Genomic DNA, 19,342 nt, shown 5'->3' with positions numbered 1-19,342 from the left:
AGAATACAGGATACTGGGTTAGCTGGACCACTGGTCTGTCCCAGTATGGCCATTCTGATGTTCTCATGTTAAAGATTTCATTATTCTCCTTGAACTGTCATGCATTTGTCTCACAATTTTGTGTCATGTAGCGCATATCACATTTACAAAACAGACATCTATGCTTAAATATTAGTCAAATACCCACAGAGACCCTTATCAGTAGGGAAGTATTAGTCTCATCCTGATTTTACAGACGAAAAAAGAATGAAGCACAAAGGATTTAAGCCCTACATTTTCAAGAGCGGTGAATAATTTTTGGTGCCGATCTTGATATTTATAGCCTGATTTTCAAAGGCACTGAGCACCCACAACTCCAGCTGAAGCCAATGGTGGGCACTCGACAGCTCTGAAAATCAGGCCAAAAGAATATCAAACAGGACACCCAGAAGTAGGGACCACTTTTGATAATCCAAGTCCAAGAGATTTGCTCAAGATCAGGTTGAAAGTTTGTGGAAGAGCATGGAAGAGAACCCAGTGTCCCGACTCATAGACTTTAAGGTCAGAAGGGACCATTATGATCATCTAGTCTGACCTCCTGCACAATGTAGGGCACAGAATCTCACCCACCCACTCCTGTAACAAACCCCTAACCTAAGTCTGAGTTACTGAATTCCTCAAATCGTGGTTTAAAGACCTCAAGGTGCAGATAATCCTCCAGCAAGTGACCCTTGCCCCACACTGCTTGTCTAGTGTCCCAATTCCTTGTCCTGTGCTTTAACCACCACACAATTTTCATTACTGAAACACTAGTGAAGAATTATTTTAAAGTAAGATTTTTAACTGTGCTTATTTAGATTATGAAAGAGTTAAAAAGAGTGGAAGGAAACCCTGTGGCTGATGATGTATGAAACTAATGTTTTCATAGCTCATTCTCCTAAAAATACCACATTAGTGTATTTTACAATGTAGCTTACCAAAATACTGAGTAAGCTGTATATAAACCTTTAAGACCAGATGCATTCAGCGGCAATATGAAATAGCAATTCTAAACATCTAAGTTTAGATATCAGAGTATTCTTACTTCTTCCCAACGCTGAGTTTCCACATGGAGATGTACCAGGGCCTTTAGGTCACCTATCTTCATGTAGGTTTCTGCTGCATAACCATGGTTGTCAAGTCTCTTAAAATAGTAGGCACATTTTGACAAAGGTTCACGCTCAGCTTTATCCAGTTTCCGAGCTATATCAATTAACCTAGAGACAGCAAAAGAAATGCAGTTGCTGTAGTAGCAGCAGCATTTTTCTTTCTGCATACTTATTACATTGAAAAAAATTGAAATATTTCAATAGGTTATCATTTAAAAGTTACTATATTGATGACATTATATTATGAACTTATTGGGAAGCATTCAATGGGTGTTCAAAAGGCTTTGCAAACACAAGACCAATTCCTTACTCCTGTGAATAATGACTTCAATTGGACTAGACTACTCCATCACGCAGTCATATGAATAGGGGTTGTGGAACCAGGTCCTATACAAACCTCACTCAACATTCAAATCAGTATCCAATCAATATTACCCCCATTTTACAGATGGATAAACAGAGAAACAGGAAGGTTAAGTGACTTGTCCAAGATCACAAAGCAAGTCAGCAGCAGAGCTAGGACTAGAACCCAGAGGTGAAATCCTGGCCCCATTGAAGTCAACGGGATTTTTGCCACTGACTTCGAAAGGAGGCAAGATTTTACCCCAGGAGTTCTGAGTCCTAGATTATTATCCCTTCATAGTTTAAAATAAAAGAAAGAGGCAAGTTCACATGAGTAGTTGTGTGCTACTGTGAAGGTTATTCTGAAGAGACCCAGGATGTGCACATTTGGGAAGAGTCTCATCTCACAGATAAATCCTTGCATATCCCTGCACTGTTTTATCCACTCTTTTTGTAATGTATCCATGTACTTACCCTCTATACCCAAATAACTTTTCTAACATAATGGAAGTTCATCTACTATAACTATAGGATAGGTAAAAAGAACAGGAGTACTTGTGGCACGTTAGAGACTAACAAATTTATGTGAGCATAAGCTTTCGTGGGCTATAGCCCACTTCATCGATGGGGGAGCCGCGGCCATCGATCCCGCGCCATGAGGACGGGAGGTAAGTCGAAATAAGATACGCAACTTCAGCTACAAGAATAGCGTAACTGAAGTTGACGTATCTTACATTAAGCCCCTCCCCAGTGTAGACCAGCCCTAAGATTCTGCAGAATGCACTAAACTTCACATTAGACACTGTGATCTGTATCTCTGAGACAGAGCCAAAACATACATATCAACCCAGCCATGGTCTCCACTGATTTCTATGGCCTTCATATGTTCGCCTGCAGAAATGTACATCTCCACTGCTGCTTTTGGTTCATTGATATTCTTGGCCCAGTCTGCTTGTTTTGTGATTAGCATCTTAGTGTCTTTGGGATCTCCAGACCCAAGGAAATCCTAAGGAAGTGCAACAGATAACATTCTGGATTAAGCTTTCTGTAGCAAACATTGTGTTATGGTCCTAATTCTAAAGCATGTTAAGCAAAAATAACTTGGTATGGAAAAAACAAAATTTAACACAACTTTGCCTCCTCAGCTAAAAATCACAGTACACAGAGCGCTAGGCACATATGTGAAGGCAGGAATGATTAATCATTAATTAATGCACTTGAGATTGTATAAAACAAGTGAAGATACATCTCTAGTCCCAATCAGATTCAAATCAGAGAAGATGGGACACCCTGGGAAGACCAAAGGAAGGATTATATAGAACAGTAACTCTGTTCAGAGGTACTATATATACACCCATTTGATTTCATGGAAAGTTCTCTCACTCTGCTGACCAACCTTCCTCACTGAAGGAGACGTAAAATTTGATTTTTGCCTGTTCTTCAGGAACCTGCCAGAGAGACTCAAAAAGTAGTAGTATTGCTCTCAAAACAGTTCAGTCAAATCAAATCCAAGAGTTCCCAAAGTCTCTTTTGCTGGCCATGAAGGCATACTTTAATTCTGTTGGATTAGTAATGGCATATCTTCTTAATCACAGGTGCTTAGCCTCAGGATGACCAGTCACAAAGCCATCAGAGGTTGGAATCTTCTCTTCAACAAATATAATTGATAATCTTGCAATGACATATAATATTTTAATGATGACCTTTTACAAGGACAGCGTTTCAACTGCTCATAAATTAGTTGGGACTCTGAAATACTGGTCTAGTTGAATCTCTTACATAATAATGCAAATGCCATCTCTAGATACTACAAATAGATACTATGATGATGACCACTCTAGAAATACTTATGATTGATTGACGAATCTCCTCTGCTAGGAATAAAGTCCAGGCACCAGGACCCTTTACAACAACATTTGTTGAAATTAATGTGCCACATAAAGCATACCTGAACATTGCAAGACAGATTAAGGCAACTTCTGGCTGTTAACAAAACAGGCTACTGTATATTACAACAGCCCTCTAGTAATCATAAATATCACTTGAGATGTAAAAAAATTAGGAGCATGTAGGTGGGCAAGGAAGGGGGAGAAAAGACAAAAAACAATCCTCTGGCAGATCCTGAGGCAATGGAAAATCTGAACCACCAAAGGAGAACTTTACCAGAGTCAGAAGACCAACTAAGTTTCTTTCCTGAGCAAGCCATCCAAAAGGGGCAGAATTATGATTTGTATATAATATTTTTGCATGTGGAACATAGGCCAGTAAGATTTTGCACAAATTGATTCTGCTGAAGATAAAGAGCAACAAAGATCACTTGATCTCGTTTGAACATTAAAAAGCCAAAGCACAGAAAAGAGTGAAACAATATTTTGTCCCGTGTATTTTGAGTTCTAGCTCAGATCACTGAACTATATTAGAAACATAAAGTTCAGTTTCCTGAGCTGAAATTAATTATTTGTGAATTTTCAGTAATTTGTGATCTGACATTCTGATGAAATGCCTATAGCCACATTTTCAAAAGTTTTCCTGAATTCCACCCATAATACTGGTTTTCTAGCTGTAGCCAATCAGTGTCATTTCCAGTCATAAGGAGCCAGACCCTACAAATGCTTAATAATGGCAGGCATAAAAATCACATTTCCATGGATGGCAAGCAAGGAAGTTCTCCATTCAGAGCCCTCGTCTTTGTACCATCATCTATGGGCTTTCTTCATATGCTGTTAAGTACATTTATTTTCCTCAACGTGGAATTACTCCTGATAGGAGGGACAAGACTTTTTATTCTATACTAGTTAAGTGGCCAAGAATCAAAAAGATTCATAGGAGCAGTGATGGGAAACTTTTAGTCTATGAATTAGATTTATGTTTCTGAAGAGCCAAAACTCTGCAGCCAAAAATAGTGACAGTCAGACTTCCATGAGCAAAGCCCTACACTGTTTTTTAGTGCAGACTCCACAACCTGTTACAGAGAAAAAAATTTTCCATGAGCTTCATATAGTTTATGTGTGTGTCATAGTAAAGTCTTTGTCCTGTGGTGTATAGAATGAGGCTGTGATGAGTGACGAATGAGACTAAACAGTGTACTCATTCTCAGGGATTTGATAAGAAAATACTATATAAAACTTGAAAGCCTAATAATGCTTTCTTATCACCACATAAAAATGCCACTTTTTTCAAACTGTGTACAATTTATTTCTGTATGGGAATGCAATTTAAAAAAACATGCAAAAACCAGATTTAATCTCAGAAAGCAAATCTTTGGGTAAACAAAGATGAACTAGATTAGTACACTGCGCCCTTTGCAAAACATGTTAGAGAAAAACAACCATAAGAGCTACACATTAACTCAAGATCAAACTGAAAGGAAAAAAAGATTTAAAAGAATTTTCTTAAAGTACAAAGATGAATTAGTGACAGGTAGATTCATTAATTTCTGCATGTAACAAGTTTTCTTAAAAGGAGAAAACTAAGGATAAAAGGCTCTTTCCAGTAAAGTAACATGAAAGAAGGCAAGAGATATAAAAATTAACTCTAGGCCTTAACTATATAATTTTCTATTTATCATTCCATCCAATGGGGATGACACAAAATCACCCACTGAAAAACTAAAACAGCTTCATGGCAGCATATTGGAGAAAATACAGAACACAACACTGCTGCATCTGCAGATTCCATTTTAGAAAGGGGTCATGATGTACAGAGTTTTTATAAAGGAGAGGCCCATCTTTTTCACTTGTAAACCAAACAAATTTGATCTGTGGCAATAAACATGGACCCCCACACTTAAGTTTTTACACAATGCTTTTCGGAGTAGAACCATACTTTGTAAATGTTTATAGTTGCATTAGCATTACGTTAATATTTCTGTATTTAAATACTCGGTTGAAAACATTCATTACCTTTGCATAATCAAACATGCGTAAATCAGTGTACATATCAAGAGCGAGGCTCTCATGTCCACTCTTTCTGTATAGTTTAGCTGCCTCATGGAATTTTCCCTGGTAGGCATAAACATCTGCTAGAAATAGCTCATTGTTACTCTCTCCACGCTTCTTCCTCTCCTGGAAAAAATTAGGACAGGAAATATTCTAGATAGCTACAGGCAGGACACAGGTTGGAAATAGCCACTGAAAAGTTAAACTATTAGGCTGACTATTTTAACTATTAATAAAGATACAGTAATTAGGTCTCACCTAGATTTCTGGTTAATTCTTTACAATTAACAGATTAAATCCCAACGTAGTTAAAATTAAGGACAAACAAAATAAAATGGAAGGAAAAAACATGATGGAAACTAATTTTTACAGATTTCATATAGAAGTTCAAAATACTGCTATTCTTTTTTTTTTAAATGAGTATTTGATAGAATCCACCATTTTCTCTAGTGGAAATTTACTAAATCAACTCAAAACAAAATCTAGCCAAACTAGCAATATATGCTCAGAAAAGGCACAACAATGAACAAACGATGCTACTGTAGATCATAAACTGCCTCACAAAGTATGACAACCTGCCAGTGAATCAGAAATGCCCAGTAATACAGTGTTCCCATCATACATAAAAGCCCATTACCAGACACAGATATGTTCAATAACTTTGGAAACAGCTGCATATATTGTCCTGCCAATTAAAATGTTAATTCAGCAAAGCATTTAAGCCTATGTTTAAATCCATACAAAACCATGAAGAAATTTCTGGAGGTCAATAACTGTCTGCTTACATTTTAGAATATATTCAATATTTGTTCATCAAGTATTATAATTGGAAACAATAAAAAGTAGTATTTTCTATTCCTTAAAATGAAGGCTCACTTTCTGTATTGCTAGTGGATTATCACAGCAAGTACCATAAAAATGCCAATTTAAAAAAAAGTTAAATACTTCATGCTTTGCATCAGGCCTATCCGAGCACATTTAATTGATACGTGACATTGGGCATAACATACAAGCTGGCTGAAATCCTATTACCTAAGAGACAAAGACAAGAAAATTTGAACTAAGAATTTCAAAGTCAACGCACAGTATAATCTAAAAAAAAAAAAAAAAAAACAACCCTCCAACAGTTTGAAAAAATATAAATTTAACCACAAATGTATCCAATGAAACAGATTCAAGCTGAGAGATGAGAGTTGTTATAATTGATTGCCTCCTATCACAAAACATGTGTCCAGCTACCAGACAAAAAAAACTGGCTTGTATACTATGGATCATAAGCGTTGGGGGTTAGGTAGTTAGGTGGGTAGGTGGGTGGGTGAATGGCTGGGTGTACACTACTAGAATACAAATAACATCTACATTTTATTATACCTACTCTAGCTATCTCAACTGCCTTTAAATACAATGACCATAGCAACACTGCACACAAGTTTCACCATTCAAAAGTTATTTTGATTCAGAAGAAAGGTTGGCTAGAACACCTTGGTTATCTTTAACTCTTCAATGTCTTATTTTATCTCTCATTTCTGCAGAAACAGATGGGGGATTTATGTGTATTTAGGTCATTTAAAACAAATGCTCCACTTATAAACCTTTTATCCTTCGGCAAATTGCCTCTCCCTATGCTCATGGAGTCACATGTAAGGTACACAGCATTCAGTGGGGGCAATTTTCAGTGCAGTGCACAAGACTTTATTCACAAAATTTCCTTTATGCATATTATATGGATAAATCCCATTACAGTGATGAAACTGTACCTCAGTACAGTATATCCAAAAACAGGCTGTATGGATACACTAGATAGTGAATCAAATTGTGATCCTTTAATTGGAAGTCATAACATAGTTAATGCAATTCCCTTAAATGGCTTTCAGAATTTTTTATGGGTCCAAGGAAAGGTATGTAGTTTTCTATTTTGTCCATTTCTCTTTATCCATTCACCTGAACCCATTTTTTTTTAAATCATGCCAATTCAAGTTAAAGCATGCCTACTTTTTACATAAAACAACTAGTTAATACCTATGTCCCCAAATTTTGAACAAAATTAAGCTGCATTCTGTAATATACGTTTCACATAACACAAGTTGTGGGGCAAATTTATACCACTCTGAAAATTTAGGGTGTGGGCATCTAGATTTATAAAATTATAATCTAGACACTCAGCTGGGGATCTGGCCTCCATTGACTTCAATGGAGATAAGCCAATTTACTTCTGCTGAGGATTTAGCCCTTGGAAATGTACATTAGTCTGTTTTGTATAACATATAAGAACATGACTTCCGTAATAAGATACATTATAGGGGGCAAAATCCTTCATCCTGTTGTATAAATTCAATCCAGCACTGCCAAAGCAGATACAACCAACATCTTTAAAGATCACAGTTATTAACTATGCTGATATTTATTTGACTGGTGTTGAAAGTTTCGTTTATACAATTTGGGTTAAAGGAATAATCCATCAAAGGAGTTTTTACACATTAAGTCTTTCGGAATTCAGATCCTTCAGAATTCTTCAGCGAGCTTGCCAGGTTAGGAGTTTGGCACTTGCATTACCTAATGACTCCAGTCAGACAGAGGAATGTGTCACTGGTGTGAGGAATGCTTCATATTAATGCGCTCAGTTAGCCCCTTACTAACCTGTAATGGAGTCCCCATAAACTACAAGCAAGAGTAAGCAGTGATGCAGCATACAGAACTATTTCTATGAAGCAGGGCTGCCCGGGGGGGGGGGGGGGGGAAGGGAGTGGGGCAATTTGCCCCAGGCCCTGGGCCCCACAGGGGCCCCGTGAGCCCTGGCCCGGCAGTGGTCCATGTCTTCAGCCAGCATTTTGGCAGCAGGGGGGCCCTTCAGTGCTGCCAAAGATGCAGAGCAACTGAAGGGCCCCCTGCTGCTGAAGACCTGGTCCGCCGCTGGGTGAGTACAAGCAGGCAGCTCCCCCGCTTTGCCCTAGGCCCCCTGAATCCTCTGGGCAGCCCTGCTATGAAGGAACTATGTCAAGCAGACTAAAAGGTAAGCCTATGTTTATTTAAAAGGGAAAGATTGCTAATCAAATAAATACAAAACTGCAATGCTGCAATACTCTGGATAGGATCAGGAACAGCATCTATAGAAAGGAAAGAGGATGGAGGTGGCCAGAAAGTGTTTCCACTTCTCCCATGGATTCAGAAAAAATTAGGGTTCCTAGTGCGGCACTTCATCCTGTATGCCAATCATGGGGATTGCGATAAACGTTTAACTGGCACTCTGATGGAAAAAGGACAGCTCTGCAATGCTGGAAGAAGGGATTATATTCTTCTACAAGGGGCATGCACCTCAATTAATATTTGCATGAGAAATTCCCTTTATGTCATTTCAGTGTAGACCTGTACACTTTGTATCATCATAATATCCAAGAGGAAAGTCAGAATATTGCAGAGATTATTTTATGTATGTCTATATACATAGTTATCGTACAACTGAATTATATCAAGTAGTAGGGGGATGAAGGTGGCCTAGTGGTTGATCACAGCATGGAAGTCAGGAATCCTAAATTCTATTTCCAGTTTTCACTGACATGTCATGTGACCCTGAGCAAGTCATTTTACCTCTCTCTGTCAGTTTTCCCATCTGCAAAAGAGAGAGAATAATAATTACCTGCCTCCAGCAGGTGGTGTATGGTTTAATTAACTCATGCTTCTAAAGTGCCTTGAACAGTGCTGCAGCAGTCTACAGTAGTACACCAGTTATTAATTGGATATCGAAGTTTTCTCTGATTTTTCTTAAGAAGGTTTCAATATTCTCATATAGTTCACTTTCCTCGTCATATTTTTTCAACAAGTTTCAGTCATATGATTGGGAATTTGACTTAACACCTTAAGTCAGCATTTTTCATACATCCATCATTCCTTTAATAATCAGGAATACTGATTGTACAGACAATCTTTCCAAAAGTAGCTTACTTAAGCTTAATTTATGTTTTTACATTTTATATTATATTTAACATTCTTTGTTTTACCTCAATGCTGCTGATCAGTTCTAGATACCGAAGATCTCGTACTCTGGTAAATGCCTGTTAAAGGAAAAAGAAAAGAAAAAAGTAGCCACTTTATTGGCCAGTAAGTTAACTGATTTTGTGTTTTATATAAATCAAGTTGTGGAAATAACATCAGAATAGACAACCAAACAATATATTTATCTTTGTGTATATTGGGCAGACTGAAAACATGTCTTACTTTCTGTTTGTTTTAGTGCCTACCTAATGGAGCTCTGACCATGATTGTGGACCCTGGGCACCACAATAAACAACAACAGGGTACTATCCAACCGTTTATTATTTAAAAGAAAGAGCACAGAAGGAGGCCAGCAGGCATATGCAGGTCAGTCCCCTCAAAGGACACAAACCACCAACTAAAATGTTGAACAGTTATATTCTATTTTAGGACTTTTCACTTTAATAGTTAAGCATGCCACACTTTTAAGGAAAATAAGGAAAACTGTTCTGCTCATATGCTACAAGGCAGAACACAAGTAAGTGACAATGCTGATCAAGTATTCTACATATGCTTAAAGTTTTTATATCAACGACCATTTATTGGATCATTCTCAAAATTCAGTATGAAAGTAGAACAAACATATTACAATGCAGAGAGAGAAAAGAAAGTTAGGACAGGATAAGATAAAAGTACTGTGACACAGTGTAATATCCTTTGCCAATTAAGATAAATGTGCAAACAAAAGTCGCCGAGTGCCAAAGTCACCTATGGTTACAGCAGTTTAGCACTTACTTTTGACATACAATAAAACCCAGAAATTAAACTCTTTGGATGTTGGGATGTTCCAGACCTCCAACCAATTAAATGCTTAGGAGGAATACATATTCTGCTTACTCAAGGTCAGATGAGGTAGAATGAGTCTTTAATGTCAAATTTTCTATAAACTGCCTTTGTTCAGGTTAATCAGCTCTAATTAAGAAGCGTGGTCTACACTGGGAGGAAAGTGGGAGGAGGGAGGAATCAATCCAAGTTATGCAACATCAGCTACGTGAATAATGTAGCTGAAGTCGATGTACTTGGATCTACTTATTGCGATGTCTTCACTGCAGTAAGTTGACTGCTGACACTCCCTCATTGACTCTGCCTGCGCCTCTCACTCCAGTGGAGTACCGGAATCGATGGGGAGTGCTCAGTGGTCGATTTATCGCGTCTTCACTAGACGCGATAATCGACCCCTGCCAGATCGATCAGTCCGGAGGTAAGTGTAGACATACCCTAAGAAGATGACAGTACTCACCTTCCACGGAGGCACTGAAAACATCTTCATTTTAAGAACTATTTGCATAAAATCATCTATAAAGTTGCACAGAAAAAGTATAGTCCAATGCCTCCATTTATGAGAAAGTGAAAAATAAAAACATTTAGCTTCCTATGAAATCTTGTGTCATTATGTAAAGGATGCCTATGTATTTTTAAAATAATTTTGTGTTTCATATTATATTGATGACACTATATTTCTTTTGACCCTTTTGTTTCACAGATGGTGGTACAAAGACTTTACTCTAAGGAAAACATGTACTCCAGCATCTCCCATTCCAGAGGCCGTTCCCAAACAGGGCTAGTCTAGCAGGAAGAAAGAAAATATGTGACAATGTCACACTATCTGCAAAGAACTGAGTGATGAACCAACATAAAGAAAGTACAGTCTCCACTTTCAAAGTAACATGCTCTAAACAGGAGGGAGACAAAAGAATAGGAATATTAGCAGCAGAGCATTACAGAACAAAAACTAGGAGACAACAGATACATTTCAGCTAAGTGATTCTTTGCTGCCACCTAGTGAAAAATATAATACAACACTAAATCCTGATTCCTTTTTCTTGTTGAAATATTTATCCTAATTTATTGGAGTCATTGCGGATAGCTCTCTGAAGATGTCCATACAGTGTGCAGAGGCGGGCAAAAAAGCAAACAGGATGTTAGGAATCATTAAAAAGGGGATAGAGAATAAGGCTGAGAATATATTATTGCCCTTATATAAATCCATAGTACGCCCACATCTCGAATACTGCGTACAGTGTGGTCTCCTCATCTCAAAAAAGATATACTGGCACTAGAAAAGGTTCAGAAAAGGGCAACTAAAATGATTAGGGGGTTGGAATGGGTCCCATACGAGGAAAGATTAAAGAGGCTAGGACTCTTCAGCTTGGAAAAGAGGAGACTAGCGGGGATATGATAGAGGTATATAAAATCATGAGTGATGTGGAGAAAGTGGATAAGGAAAAGTTATTTACTTATTCCCATAATACAAGAACTAGGGGTCACCAAATGAAATTAATAGGCAGCAGGCTTAAAAACAAATACAAGGAAGTTCTTCTTCACGCAGCGCACAGTCAACTTGTGGAATTCCTTACCTGAGGAGGTTGTGAAGGCTAGGACTATAACAGTGTTTAAAAGAGAACTGGATAAATTCATGGTGGCTAAGTCCATAAATGGCTATTAGCCAGGATGGGTAAGAAATTGTGTGCCTAGCCTCTGTTTGCCAGAGGATGGAGATGGATGGCAGGAGAGAGATCACTTTATCGTTGCCTGTTAGGTCCACTCCCTCTGGGGCATCTGGCATTGGCCACTGTTGGTAGACAGGATACTGGGCTAGATGGACCTTTGGTCTGACCCGGTACGGCCATTCTTATGTTCTTATTAAACTAATTTCTAGTGTTGAAATGGAATTTTTTTTAAAAAAAATTTTATGAGTTTAAATAGCCAAAAATATAAAATCAATTTCTCTTTAGTGTAGGCATTAGCTATTCTGCATGTTTTTGACAAGAAGAAAAATGAAGCATCATAGTTTGGCTTTCATGATGCGCATAAGATCTTGAGTTGATACTTCATATTTAAAAAAAATAGAAAAAGTATGTTAGATACATGAACTAGAGCTCCTGGTGATATAATAGAAAGGTTAAATATGAAGAGGTTACAATGTATGTATACTACTTTTCACTTCAATCATGTGTTAATACGAAATTTCAAAATTCCTGTTGCATAAAGAAATAAATGCTTTACCTTTTTAGCAGTTTCAAACTCTAGACCTTCTAAGGCCTCCATAGCCAGCTCTTTCCAGTCAGTGTCAGTTACTCCTAAACAAGCAATCTGATAGGCTTCTTTGAACATTTTCCGTTCCAGGTATTGATACATAGGAGCAGACTGAGGATTTCCATTAAGAAACATTTATCAAAAGCAAAATATTGAGATATATTAGTGAATGTATTTAGTGCATAAATCTGCTCACTTTCCAACCCCAGCAGTTACAAACCCACTATGTAACCAATCTACTTTCTGAATAATAAACAAGAGTGTACAAGGTATGATAGTTTTGACAATACAGTAATTTATTCTGTAAATTCAGTCATCCTGCTCCAACATAAGTACAATACAGAATAGGATAATTGAATTCCAAACCCTTTTGTCCTGAAGGCACTGTTTGCTAGGGTCTGAGATTCTACCAATTCAGTACAAGTAATGATGTAGTGCATTCCTTACTCATCCACAACTCCAAATGATGCTGATGATAGTTTTGGGTACATAAGAAATGCAGAATAATGTCCAGTACTTACACTGATTCTCACATTTTTTGGTTTTGTGTTAATTTTTAAACCATTGTTAAGTAGATGAAAACATGAAAAAAGCAGACTGAATTTCTAGTGTCCACGGGCAAATCAGTTATACCTCACTAACTATATTAATACTTCCATTGTTTGTGGTCCTTCTCATAATGCAGGGAGGATCGCTCATCTGATTGACATAGAATCTACAAATATATTACAAACTGGATACACCTATAGCTTAGAACATTTTATACCACTTAAATATTGCCTAAACATATCCAAAAGAAGCAACAGCAGGTAATTAATAAGAGGGTACATGGCATGGGTAGAACATGGACATTTGAAAAATAACATGAAAAAATTTGTGTGTGTGTGGGGGCGGGGAAGATGTGCAGAAACTGTAGGCAAAATAAGTTTGTACAGAACCACATTGTCATTGTGGTTCAGTGCTTTTAAATTTAATGGATTTGTAAACAAAATGGGGGGACGACTATGATAATACGAGAGCGCACTTCAACAAAAGAGAAGGAAAAACTCAGACACTTAAAGCTAATGAGTCCAACAGTTTTAAACTTTGCACAGCTCACACAAAAGGAACTAGACAGTGTTGACAGATCTGAATATACTATGAGTTTAGATTACATTGATTTTGGTAATATGAAGCAGACAAGTTTCAGAAACATTCTTTCATTTTTTTATACCATATTGTTCAGAAAACACAAAACATGGGTTAGTTAGATTAAAAATTACCTGAGGAACTTCAACAGCTGACATAGAAAAAACATGAAGACAGAAAATCTTGGAGCCATTGTATCCCACAACAAAGCCTTGAAGTTTTTGCTGATGGACAGGAAAGTTACTAGCTTTGATGTTGAGGTAACCCCCTCCGGAAAAGCAAAGCATATCCTCACACTGTGTATTCCAAGCCACGCTATTAGCATTGGGTTCCTAATGAGCATATTTATGGGTGATTAAATTACTGAGCAACAAAATTAGATCTTTTCCCCTAAGCAATACATGGCCTTCAGCTAGGACAACTGATTATGTTATAACCTGTATAAATGTATGTATTTTTTTACACTAATTCTTTATGTTTAGGAATATACTGGTACTTAAACGTTACAAATATTGCCACATTTTCACAGCACTTGCTTTATGCTTATTAAATTACAATAATTTTGTCTAATATGTTTTTTATTTATCTTGCTCATCGCCTTTACTAATACATTAAATTAAAATCCTTCCACAAATGGACACTGGTTCCCAGCTATCAGAATAATTTAATCTTTAGTTCTGCTTTCTGACATAAAAAGAATCTTATAGGTCCTGTCTTAATAATACTTCATGCTTTCTATCCAAGGATCTACCTGAAAATACTTTACTAACATTAATGAATTAAGCCTCATAGAGGGACTATGTTAAATTCCCTATGAGGGAAGTATTATCCCTTTATATTGGGCAAAACTGAGGCACAAAGTGATTTAGGATCTAATTCTGCTCCCACTGAAATCAACAGCAAGACCCCCACTGACTTCAATAATTCAAAGGGAACATTATCTGGACCCAAGTGACTTGCTAAAGATCACATAGCAAATGCATGGACAAGGTGGGTAAAAAACACAAATCTCCTGGCTCCCATTCCCTTCCCTACCCATCAGACAACACTCTCTGTAGGGGGCATAATGTATTAATATCTACAACATTCCACGGTTGATCTATTTATATTTGTATAAATTATTATGAATGTTATCTACATGTAAGAAACAAAAATCATATTCTGAGTCCCTAGCAAGTTTCTCTTTTTTTTTTACAAACATTTAAAGGTTTTGATTTCTTACCTGGAACAGCAGCTCTTTGGTGTGAATATCATATACTAGGCAGGTGTCATTTTCATCTACCACTGCCAATTTGTTTCGGGATGCGCTCATATCCAGACAGCGCACAGCTGTGGATTGCTTCAATAGGACAATTGCGAAAAGATTGTCCACAAATATCTTCAGAATCTGGACACATTTGAAGTCAAAGTTAGTCAGTCAAAGTTGCAGTTACCAAAATTAGCAATAGAATAGTGGATATTAACTCTGCTGTTGAAAACAGAACTGTGATTACATATTATGAAGAAGAAATATTAAATATATGTAAGAACTAAAGCAGCTTGAAAATGCTTTCAAAGGCTTATACCCTTGCTTCTTTACATTAGCTTGCAAGCTAGCATACTGTAAAAAAATATATGAGACAACCTGGATTCTGTGTCTTTCTACTTGTAAAACAGTTACATTAATGCACTTATACTATGGTGATGAGCATAAATATAAATAGAACAAAGACTACATAGGGCAACAACCTAAATATTTAAATACTTGCTGTGCTGCACCCTTTTTGTAACCTCGGCTGTATGTAACTCCAGAACTACAAAGAAACTGTCACTTGTGTTGTATGACAGCCTACAGTCTAGATACCAGTTTCCCCATTAACTAACTCAGATATATTATTCCATTTTTTAATAACTGTAATTTACTAACATTAGAGCACATACAGTACTATATAAACATTCATTAATGATAATTAAGGCTAAGATTTTGTCTCAGATATTTTTAGTAAAAGTCACAGACAGGTCATGGGCAATGAAGAAAAATTAATGGAAGCTCGTGACCTGTCAAAGACTTTTACTAAAAATATCCATGATAAAATGGGGAGCTCAGCTGCGGGGTCTCCACACTGCCTGCAGAGGCAGGGCAGCTCCAGGGTCCCCCCACTGCCCACAATTTCCAGGGTTCCCTCTCGAGCTCTGGGGTCTCCCTGCTGCCCACAGCATCCAGGAGCTGCAGGGGGTGGGGGCCCACTGCTCAGGGTGGCTGGGAGCTCCAGGGTACCCCACTGCCCATGGTGGCAGTGATCTAAGGGGTATCCCCACTGGGTGGTGGGAGTACCCTGCAGCTCCTGGACGCTGTGGGCAGCAGAGGGACCCTGCAGCTCCCGGCCACCAGGGGTAAATTCACAGAGGTTGCGGAAGTCACAGAATCCATGACTTCCGCAACCTCTGTGAAAAAAAGCATAGCCTCAGTGATAATATAATTGTGTATTTTAGGCAATTAAACTACTGAACAGCCTTCAATAGATGATGTTAAAATTTTTACTGTATCAATTTCTGCCAGATTCTTTCTCCTTCCCTAAATCTGGTATTCAGAAGGTGGGATGTAAAGTTTTGGTAATATAAGGGTTTGGATAGCATAAAACTTTATGTGTGGTTTGTACGCAAACTAAAGCCAAATATTCTACTTACACTGCTCCATTTCTTTTAAATATAATCATTATTTTAAAACAAATATTAAGACTGATGGAAGTTCATTGACTTTCAAAAGTGTGACAGGGGATCCCAGTGGGACACCAATATTTACCACTCTCATATTCTTCTGCTTGTCCTGAGGCCCAACAGCAGCTACTAACTACTTTTCAGGAAAGCTCTTAAGTCACAATGCCATCTGCCAGGCAATTTTACTATTGCATGGTCACATGGCTATCCCATTAATTTTCTACTGTATTAAGTGGAAACCCATCAAATGGGTACTCTGCAAGGAAGTATTAAATGTATGCTTAATTTACAAAGAAACTAAGCACCTTTAAATACAAATATCTTCTGTATTGTTCTCTGCATTGGATATGGTTTCAGTGTAGAAAATTATGCACAAACTTGTCTGACAGTGATCGTCATAAAATAGCTATATGACAAATGACAAAGGTCCATTTCTTATTGTGGGAGTCAGCTGTAGCGGGGTTGTCAGCGAACTGTAGAGAGCCATTTTCTGTATATACACTTCTCTTGAGGTCCACCTATGAAGCATGGGCAATGGGGAGCAATGTTTTTGTCTTCCAGGATAACCTACAAGTGAGCAGCTAAAGAGAAAGAACGTGAGCCCACAGGCAAGAGATACAAATAGATGAGGTTTTTTTGATTCAGGATTAGGCTCAGCCCATGGAATTCAGGTTATAAAAGTCTTTGCTGCTTCTGTGGTCAGCCCTATGTATTTCTGTTCTCCTCAAAACAGTAAAACAGATTTTGCTCTGTACTTAAAAAGAGGTAAAACAGTCATAAAGCATCACCTGGCCGTTCTTCAGACCTACTAAGAGGCCTTCTCTTCCTGAAGGGCCTCCAATTACTTTAATGTAACGAATGAGAGACTCCATCAGCCACTCCCGCTCTTTAACACCATTAAATGAGAGGCACTGTAGTCTTTTCTCCTAAAAAATAAACAATTCTGTGATGTACAATAAACTACATATTGGTAAACAGAAAATCATGCCACTTTAGTGAAATGTGTTCATATCTATCCAGATATGCCCATCTACATATATGTACATAGAAAACAAAAGACTGCGAGATACATGTCACATCAATCTAGCAGATAATATATACTTTTAAAGATTTCTGATGGTATCAAGCAGAATATCAAAAAACCCTTTTCTACCACCTTTCAACCCAAAAGATCCCACAGCACTTTATAAACAGATACGCAAACTACATACAGAGATCATTTCATTAAAACACAGCCATCAGTGAAATGAGACAAAGCAGCTGTTTAACTGGTTTGAGATTACATTACAGTACACATTCAATTGTATAACTGCATAATCCATACAGTTTTTTCAGTATGCTAATCTTATTCTGCAATCCCTTTCACACATGTACTCTTCTCTTACTTATCAAGACTATGTTTAACTTTCAAGTACGTACCTGGCATAAGATAATGTGATCTGAACATACAACCAGCAAGTTGCATTCAAATTTCTTTGCTATCTTTTCCTTCACACGGTAATGCATGTCTGAGGAGTCATCTGAATATAATTCATAAATCAGGATTTTCTCTGGCAGCTGGATTGCTAATCTGTTTTTGTAGATGGCAATTTTCTTTACAAGCTCTCTGCATTTTATTCTAACTGAAAAGAAAGAAAATAAGAAAACATAGTAAGGTGCAGAGTGAAACTGAAATAATGTTAAACCATTATTACAATTACAAAACATTTCTACACCGAACAATCAACTCTACTGGAATAGAGTCTGTGGCTCCACATCAAGTATAGGCTACCCATACATGCTACTGGTTAGCAGTAGGTCACAAGTTACTACCATTCATTACTTATGAATGATGTACTATGATGCATGTTTCAATGTCTCTTCCCTCTTAGAAAACTGGGTGATAATATTTTTAAAAAATGTGCTTAGAAAATGTTAGCACAAGTCTTCGATGCTGTTAATAAGAACCACCTTTACAAATATAATGGACTATACAGAATCTCACAATTTCAGATAGAGATAGAGAGACTGTATTTTAATAGCTCTTCCCTCTCCTAATGACCTTTCAAATCCCCACTTCTTCCATTAAGTTCTTCTGTGCTGATCCTCAAGAGATATTTTCTCTACTTCATGTTTGCATTTTCACCTCATGAGTTGTATGCCTCATCCTTACCATCAGTGTTTATCAAAGACAGGAAATTCCACGAGACAGGGAGCATACATTTGAACATGCTAACAGCTATGAATAAAAATAATAATGAAAATGAAGCTAAGACTTCAACATAAGAGTGACACTACCTTTTTGCTCAGTAATTAGGTGCTGGACAATAACATCAGTCATGCTGTCCCTGTAAGCATAACGATCTTTATAGAGTCCATGGACTGTACTGAAAATCAGCTGATAAAAGGAAATTGTTCCATCCTGGCATCCTATTGCCTGAACATAAGGAGAAAGATCTCAAAAACTCATACAATCACCTTCATGTGTCAACCAATGATAACCTATAAGCAACTACAAAAAACACGCATAAAAATTAGGGCTGTAGATTAATCACAGTTAACTCATGCGATTAACTCAAAAAATTAATCATGATTAATCGCAGTTTTAATCGCACTGTTAAATAACAGAATACTAATTGAAATTTATTAAATATTTTTCGATGTTTTGCTACATTTTCAAATATATTGATTTCAATTACAACACAGAATACAAGGTGTACAGAGGTAACTTTATATTATTTTTATTACAAATATTTGTACTGTAAAAATGATAAACAAAAGAAAAAAATTTCAATTCACCTCATACAAGTACTGTAATGCAATCGTGAAAGTGCAACTTACAAATGTAGATTTTTTTTTGTTACATAGCTGCACTCAAAAACAAAACAATGTAAATCTTTAGAGCGTACAAGTCGACTCAGTCCTATTTCTTGTTAAGCCAATTGCTAAAAAAACAAGTTTGTTTACATTTACGGGCAATAATGCTGTCCTCTTCTTATTTACAATGTCACCTGAAAGTGAGAACGGGCATTCACATGGCACTTTTGTAGCTGGCATTGCAAGGTA

At 37.2% G+C, this 19,342-nt stretch overlaps 1 protein-coding gene across 4 annotated transcripts in view; it reads right to left on the bottom strand.

The window, feature by feature from the left end:
• IFT122 (intraflagellar transport 122) overlaps window positions 1-19,342 on the bottom strand; it is a 48,523-nt gene that overhangs the window by 14,507 nt on the left and 14,674 nt on the right. For all 4 annotated transcript variants that reach the window (XM_045024785.1, XM_045024787.1, XM_045024786.1 and 1 more), the window contains 10 exons: window positions 18,575-18,713; window positions 17,717-17,919; window positions 17,086-17,223; window positions 14,823-14,987; window positions 13,735-13,932; window positions 12,443-12,583; window positions 9,403-9,456; window positions 5,372-5,533; window positions 2,309-2,475; window positions 1,064-1,235 (listed from right to left, as the gene is read on the bottom strand). In XM_045024785.1, the coding sequence (XP_044880720.1) occupies window positions 1,064-1,235; window positions 2,309-2,475; window positions 5,372-5,533; window positions 9,403-9,456; window positions 12,443-12,583; window positions 13,735-13,932; window positions 14,823-14,987; window positions 17,086-17,223; window positions 17,717-17,919; window positions 18,575-18,713 (1,539 nt within the window). The remainder of the gene's footprint in view (window positions 1-1,063; window positions 1,236-2,308; window positions 2,476-5,371; window positions 5,534-9,402; window positions 9,457-12,442; window positions 12,584-13,734; window positions 13,933-14,822; window positions 14,988-17,085; window positions 17,224-17,716; window positions 17,920-18,574; window positions 18,714-19,342) is intronic.

Source organism: Mauremys mutica, chromosome 7 (assembly GCF_020497125.1).
Source record: "Mauremys mutica isolate MM-2020 ecotype Southern chromosome 7, ASM2049712v1, whole genome shotgun sequence".
Lineage (NCBI taxonomy): Eukaryota > Metazoa > Chordata > Testudines > Geoemydidae > Mauremys > Mauremys mutica.
Note: the sequence above shows the minus strand (reverse complement) of the source record. Positions and strands in the feature narration are given on the sequence as shown.